This window comes from Myotis lucifugus, unplaced genomic scaffold, assembly GCF_000147115.1.
Source record: "Myotis lucifugus unplaced genomic scaffold, Myoluc2.0 scaffold_52, whole genome shotgun sequence".
NCBI classification, from domain to species: domain Eukaryota; kingdom Metazoa; phylum Chordata; class Mammalia; order Chiroptera; family Vespertilionidae; genus Myotis; species Myotis lucifugus.
Window position 1 is genome coordinate 5,222,515 of NW_005871100.1, and position 7,723 is coordinate 5,230,237.

The window sequence follows — 7,723 nt, forward strand, 5'->3', positions numbered from 1 at the left end:
GATGGCGCTGGAATTTAACATTCTGGAGCCCCTAAGGTGCCGGGCACCGAGCCAGGCGAGCGAGTCACGCTCATTCATTGTTCAGCTCGGCAAGGCAGGTTACGCGGTCTTCAGGGAGGTCAAACACCTTGCGTTTGCCGTTCCCTTCGGCCTGGAACGCTCTGGGGAGAACAGGTTCCTTTTCGGGTTCAGGAATCTGCTTAAAAGCCACCTCCCCAGAGAGGCCCTCAGGGTGCTTCGCAGCTCCCTATCGCACACATCATCGCCTTTGAAAGCTCTGCTTAGCAATTGCCTCGGTGCTCACCAGCATTTCCTCGTGGTTTACATTTGTATATTTTCTTTGTTTATGCTCTGTCTCTCCCCACAGAAATATAAGCTCCACAAGAGCAGGAACCTGGTGTACCATCGCCGCTGCACGCCCACAACTGGGTCGGACGCACGCAGTAGGCGCTCAGTGATGTTAATCACCCTACACGTCTGCAGGCTGCAAACTGACCCCAGGTGATCAGTTGCCTGCATTCAAGCCAGGATCGAAGGAGCTCGAGGAGCGAGGTGGGCTTCACTGTTTTTCAAGGAGCTCCTGCATTTTAATTTTAACTACGACGCTTTCTCTCTGTCCTCCCACCCCCTGCACATGTACTGCAAAGAACAAAACAACCGCACTCCTGGGTTTTCCCCTGGGACCCGGCACGAATCTGCATCGCTGCCTCGGGATGTCAGGTCAGAGTCCAGGGCGGGGTCCCATGCCGAATCCGTCCATCGCCCTGTGCCTGCAACCCTCCCTTCACCACCCCCTCTTCTCCGTTCTCGATCCCTTGGCCTCGATTTGACTTCCTCAAGAGGTCGCGTCCTCTTTGCCTGTTCGACCACAAGTGTCCTCAGGGAGCTTCTCCTTGAACCAGCCACTCCCGCGCCGCCTTCCTTCTCCCTCCTTCCCAGGCGGGAAACGCCGCTCCACAAATATTGATGGAGCACCCACGGCGCAAGGCAGCGCGCTGGGCCGCTGGAAGCCCCTTCCCGGGCCCCACGCAGCTCTCACCTCCCTCTGCCCTTCGCACCTGTCGGGAACCCGTGGTCCCAACTCCCTCCACTGCGTCATGGAATCCGTCCGCTTCTTCCTAGCGCATCGCCCCACCTCCTTCCCCGGGGCCGACTCCTGATTGGTGGGAGTGTGGGTCACTCTGCAGTTCCTCCCGTCTTCCCCGCCCTCCGCTCGTGGCCCCGCCCCATGGCGGGCTCAGGCCCCGCCTCCTCGCTCACCCCCTCCTGCTGATCCGCAGGCGACGAGCGCGAAGTTCTGGGCAAAGTCCTGGGAACTGGCGGAGCGGTCGTGCGTCCGCGAGCTGGGCCCGGCCAAGGGGCGCGAGCGCAGGACAGTTAGTGTGCGGCGCGGGCCCCGGCCTCTGCGTCCGCCAGCGAGTGGCCGTCCCCGCCCCAGTCTCCCGCAGCCGCTGCGGGAACGGTCAGCTGCGCATTGCGGGTGGGACCAGAGAAGTGTGTTCGCCTCCTCCTGGGTCTGTGGATGGGAACAAGGTGGCGTCCCCGGCGGCAGAGCGCGCAGGTAAGCGCCGACGCCGGTGGGAACGGTGCTGGGCGTGGTGGGGACCCGGCGGCCGCGCGGGCTCGGCGGGGCGGCGATTTCGGAGCGGAGGGTGGGGGTGACCGCCAGTCTCTGCAAACCGGGGTCAGCCTCCCGTCGCCGAGGGAGAACCGGCCGGTGGGGCCGCCCCGAGCCGGGAAGGTCGTCTCGGTGCCGGCGCCAGTCTCTCTGGATGTGAGGTTTGAGTGCGCCCATCCTAGAGCTCGGTCCTTGGAGGGAGGGACGGTTTGGCTGGGATTGATGGCGAGAAGGCGCCGACCTCGCGGGCCTGGGTCGCGGGGCCGCAGGATGCGACGCACCAGAGCTGTCCTGGGCTGCGGGGAGGCGCGCCGCCGGGGCGGGAGGCACAGGAAACCTGGTTAATGGAGCTGAGCACGAAGCTTTACCACATCCGCGCGTTGGGGCGCGGCGGGGGAGCCCGGGCGACGCTGGCCTTGCAGGCGCCCGTCTCGCCAGCCTCACTCCCCGGCCTGCTCCGCTCCACGGTGCGGCGGCCGAGGGCACTCGCCTCTTGGGGCTCCCCAGCGTCCTGAGCTTGGTCGTAGGTCGTACTGATATTTCTTCAGCCCGGGCGCGCCGCCCTTCTTCGGTAAGGAAACTTGCCAGCCACCTTTTGCACACTTGTATGTTTCCTCCCCAGTCTCACAAACTACCAGTCTCCTGAGTCCGGACTCTGATCGGAGGGGACTGTGAAGTTGTCTCTGGAAGTGTTTGGGGTTGAGGTACACGAGGTTCCCCAGATGTTGCACTGCCCCTCAGGGTTTGAGTACTGGGATGGGGGCATTTAGAAATATTTTTAAGCTGCAGATGCAAAAGAGGTCCTTCCACAGGCAGGTAAAAGAGTAGGTCTGAGTTCTGGTCATGCACATTCTACTCCCAAGCATCCTACAGGGTGAGGTCCCCCTTCTGGCCAAAGGAGACCAGCCAGGCAGGCCTGAGCTGAAGCCCTCTACCAACTTGCCAGGACGCCTCCCTATTCCATGTTCCTCCTTCCGCTCCTCTGTGAAACTTACCTCCTTGGGCTGTTTACTACCATCTGCTTTCCTCCACTAGAATGGAAAGGTAGCCATCTTATCCATCTTGTTCATCACTCTATCATCAGTGTCAACCACCATGCCTGACACACACAGTAGGTATGGAAGAAATAGTTACTAAATGAGTGATGAAAACTTGTCTTTGAAATATGAAGAATGGTGATTTCATTGCTGGTTTTGATTTTCATGTTTATTTTTTTCCTATTGGGAAAATTAGATACCAATAACTACTATTGATTGAGCACCTAGTAGGAACTGGGGACTTTGTGTAGATTACCTCATTAAACATTATAGTAGCCCTGACCAGTTTGGCTCGGTGGATAGAGCATCAGCCTTCGGACTGAAGGGTCCCAGGTTCGATTCCAGTCAAGGGCATGTTTCTTGATTGCGGGCACATCCCCAGTAGGGGGTGTGCAGGAGGCAGCTGATTGATGTTTCTCTCTCATGGATGTTTCTAGCTCTTTATCCCTCTCCCTTCCTCTCTGTAAAAAAAAGTCAATAAAATATATTAAAAAAAAAACACGACATTATAGTAGTCTTGTTAGCCAGCTAGGTATTTCTAACCAGGTGGGAAATTAAGGCTCCAGCAGGTTAACCAGTTTTCCCAAGGTTATCCTGGCAGAACTAGAATTCCAGCTCATTTTCTCTCTCTTGTTCTGGGCCTCTTCCAAGAAACTGAAATGTGTTTTCTACCATTACTGTCAACAGGCATTTAGCTTTATTTGTACCAAAAGCTATTGCTTAGCCAAAAGAAGATTTGTTGTTTTCTCATTCAGATATCGTCTCAATAATAGTTAATAGTTATCTCAGAGGCCAGATACTACTAGGCTGCCATAAGCCCATAATATCTCTTTTAATCTTACAGATGAAGAAACTGCAGCCAAGCTTCAGGAACTTGTAGCATCCATTGAACTAGAGTCTGCTAATAGTCCTTCTAACTCTAAATCTTTAGCTCCTTCACTACACAGAAATGTGTCCTGCTCCCACTGCTTAATTAGAAGTTACTTCATTATGGTAGAGTTCGGTGATACAATGTATTAAAACGAACTGAGGTTGGGCTACAGACTTTCTGCTGCCAATATCAAGTTTCTAATTGCACTACTTTCTGAATTATTGAGGCTCTTACTGCCATTGATTTTTGTGGCTGAGTTTATGGTTTGTGGGCCTGGAAGTGGAGGGACTTTAATATAGGAGGAAAGGAAATTCTTTAACCTAAATTTACTTTTACTTTCACCGACATCTAAAGAGAAATCCTATAGATTTTGCCTGCTGTGCACCCGCAGCCTGAAATTAATTCAGCAACCGAGTTGCCTTTGCTCGGACATTCCTGTTGCCTAGAAAGCTGGTTCATTGGGTCTTCCTGTGGAAACCCACATCTTTCAAGACTGAACTCATAAACTACTTCCGCGAGAATAATCTCTCTGAACTCAATCTCTCACAGCATTAAAAACACCACCACAAAAAAACCCTGAGAGGCTCCAGTTCACTTTCTGACTACTGAGTATGTCGGGATTCTTTCTTACCATCAGCACTTCGGTCCTTTCATATTCCCCCCATTTCCTCACCTGAGTGCCTCCTGACTTATTTATTCAAATGTACTGCCTTCCTTTCTAGGTTGTAAATACTTTGAAGGCAGGGCCGATATGCATTTTCTGTTTCTATCCCTCACATCACTAAGCCTGGTATCCTATCCATAGTAGGTGCTCAGTTAAAAAAGAGAATCTGAAACAACTTTATTTGGTTATATTCTTTTTAAAATATATATATTTTTATTGATTTCAGAGAGAAAGGGAGAGGTAGCGAGAGATAGAAACATCAATAATAAGAGAGAATCATTTATCGGCTCTCTCTTGTTCTGGGCCTCTTCCAAGAAACTGAAATGTGTTTTCTACCATTACGGTCAGAATAATCCTACACGCCACACACTGGGGATTGAGCCCACAACCCAGGCATATGGCCTGACAGGAATTTATTATAGGAGGAAAGGAAATTCTTTAATCTAAATTTAAGTTTACTTTCACCTAAATCTAAAGAGAATTCCTATAGGTTTTGCCTGCTATGCATAGGCAGCCCGAACTTGATTCAGCAACAGAGTTGCCTTTGCTCACTTTCCTGTTGTCTAGAAAGCTCCTTCATCGTGACTATGCTCAACTCTCTCTCTCTCTCTATCTAATTGATTTTAGATAGGAAGGGAGAGGGGGAGAGAGATAGGAAAATCAGTGATGAGATTCTAACCAATAACCTGGGCATGTGCCCTGATTGGGACTTGAACATGACCTCCTGGTTCATGGGTTGATGCTCAATCACTGAGCCACATCAGCTGGGCTACTTCTTTTTGAATTACAGTTTTATTAAGATATAATTCATATTTTGTATAATTTACCCATTTAATGTAATTATGCAATTCAATGGTTTTTAGTATATTCAAAGTTGTGCAACCATCACTATAATTAATTTTAGAATATTTCATCATCCCCAAAAGAAATCTGCACCCATTAGCAGTCTCCCCCGCCCCCGCAACTATTAATCTATTTCATATATTAATGGATTTGTCTATTCTGTACATTTCATGTAAATGGAATAATGCAATTATCTTTCACTTAGCATGTTGTATTCAAGATTCTTACCTGTTGTAGCATGAATCATTACTTCATTCCTTTATATAACACCCCATTGTATTTATACCATGACTTATTTATCTGTGGCTAATTTATGGAACTATTTTTTTAAAAACTGGTATGTTTTAAGCTTCTCTAAATAGTCTTAATGTGCAGTCAGGAACTAAACATGAAAATTTTTTTGAGTCTTGTTCTTTGTTGTGTCTTGGGGCTAGAACAGTGCCTGGCACAAGATAGATGTTTAATAAATATCAGAATTAATAAAGCACTTTACTAAAAGTATAACTCCCATTATGTTGGTGTCATAAAAAATCATTAAAAAGAAATATTCATAGTTGATTGTTTAGATTTTGAACAAATCAACTGTTAACAAAATTATGAGATAATCAAGGAAATTTTAACATGGATAAAATGCTATGATTTCTAGGATTTGCTTCAAAATAATTTTGGGGTTAGAAAGAGTATAGAAGAAACACGGCTGTTGGGAAATTAGTGATTATTAAAGCAAGGTGATGAGTTCATGGGGTTTTTAATACTATTTTCTATAGTATCTGCTGTCTACTGGGGTGCCATTGGCCACATGTGGCTATTGAGCATTCAAAATGTGGCTAATCTTTTTTGAGATGTACTATATGTGTAAAATACTAAGTTTCGAAGAGTTTGTACAAAAAAGAATAAAATTATCTCAATAATTTATCATTTATATGTTGCAATGATAATATTTTGGATACATCATAATATATAGTTAAAAATAATTTTGCCTGTTTCCTTTTACTCTTTTTAATTGGCTACTTAAATAAAATTACACATTTGGCTCTTATTACGTTTCTGCTGGATAGTGCTGCTGAAAGTATAACTTTTGTATGCTGGGAAATTTTTTGTAATAAGTTAAAAATATCAAAGACATCTGAATTTTCAAAAGCTGGAATAAAATATTTTCTGTAAAGGATTCCTCTTATATGTAAAGACTGGGAAATATGGATGTCTTAAAGATGATCCTTTGTAGAAGCTGTAGCAGGCAGGCTGTAGTCCAGTGTCATCCTGGGCTTACGTCATCCATGTGAGCATTAAAAAATTCTTCTATAATCAGTGGAACCGCAGCATGAGGAAGTAGAAGAATTTCTCCTTTAGCCAGTCATCTGATTCTTTTGTCTTGTATTTGGTGAAACATTTTCTTCTTCATCTTGGAAAAATTTAGAAAATGCAACGGTAATTTAATTGTTCTTAATCACATTGTTTATACCCTAAAATTGAATTTTCCTTGTACTGGCTTTATAATCACTCTGAGTAAATCTGTTTGTTTGGGAGCCAGACAGTGATTGTTTCTAGACTCCCCATGACTCTTGGGGTATGAGTGGGATATATTTCTTAAATAATAATAACAATAATATGTGGATGTTAAGCTGAGAAACAAATTGATTTCATATCAAATTTCTTTAGATGAACATCATGTCGCTGTCTCGGTTGTCTGCTCACAAAATAATAGCCAAGGTAATATACCCAGTTCTCTGAGAGGTGTGGGCTAGGCAACCCCAGAGGATGTTCTTTCTCATTTGTAATTTCAGGAGAGAGTGGACTTGAATTGAAAAATCGCTTGAATGTAAAGTAGAAAAAAATTAAATTGCAACAAGCAGCCCAACAAGAGATCATCATTCTGTGGGTCAAACACTTTTCTCAATATAACATATGTATTAAAAAGTGGTACTATAATTAAAGATTCTCGTACTTGTTTTCTGTCTTGATATCAAATGTAATATAAGAAATTTAAAGTTACAGTTTGAATCTTATAAAACAAATGAGAGGCCCAGTGCACGAATTCGTGCATGGGTGGGGTCCAGCCAGCCTGGCCCCAATCGGGGAGGATCAGAGCTGGGCCTGTTGGGAGGAGGAGATGGCGGGAGGTTGGCTGGCTGGCCCGCTCCTGTCGGGCGATCAGGGCCTGACTGGCTGAGGGTAGGGGCCATGGGTGATTGGTCAGCAGAGCCTGCCCCCAGTTGGGGTTGGGGGACCGATTGGCGGGCCAGTGGCGTGGGTGAGGGGCCATGGGTGGTTGGCCAGTTGGCCCTGCCCTTGATGGGGGGGGGTGACCGGCGAGGGGCTTCAGGGTGGTGGGGGCCCATAGAGGGTGAGGCCGGCTGGGGGGAGGGGCCACAGGAGGTTGACTGGCTGCCTTCCCCCATTGGGGTGGGGAAGGCTATCAGGGTGGTGGGGGCCAGGAAGGCAGGTCCTCTGGGGGGAGGGACTGCAGGAGCTTGGCTGACCAGCCTTCCCCCTACTGGGGTTGGGGGTGCGATCAGGGCGGGGCCGGCTGGGGGGAGGGGAGGAGGTGGGGTGTTTGACTGGCCGGCCCCGCCCTTGATCAAGGTGGGAGAATCCGGTAGTGGGCAGTCTTTATTAAAGGATACTTTTGAGAATAGTAACTGGGAAGAATGGGAAAAGAGCAGGTTTGAGCAGAGGAATAAGTAAAGCTG

At 47.5% G+C, this 7,723-nt stretch overlaps 2 protein-coding genes across 6 annotated transcripts in view; one reads left to right on the forward strand and one right to left on the reverse strand.

Moving 5' to 3' along the window:
* Nucleotides 1–2,353, reverse strand: part of LOC106697174 — a 7,334-nt gene extending 4,981 nt beyond the window's left edge. The window contains exon 1 of the mRNA XM_023753846.1: nucleotides 1,261–2,353. Within this exon, the coding sequence (XP_023609614.1) occupies nucleotides 1,261–1,795 (535 nt within the window). The 5' untranslated portion in view covers nucleotides 1,796–2,353. The remainder of the gene's footprint in view (nucleotides 1–1,260) is intronic.
* Nucleotides 1,428–7,723, forward strand: part of OSBPL3 (oxysterol binding protein like 3) — a 140,864-nt gene continuing 134,568 nt past the window's right edge. For all 5 annotated transcript variants that reach the window (XR_002829290.1, XM_006088786.3, XM_006088791.3 and 2 more), the window contains exon 1: nucleotides 1,428–1,561. The gene's annotated coding sequence lies outside the window, so the exon portion shown is untranslated. The remainder of the gene's footprint in view (nucleotides 1,562–7,723) is intronic.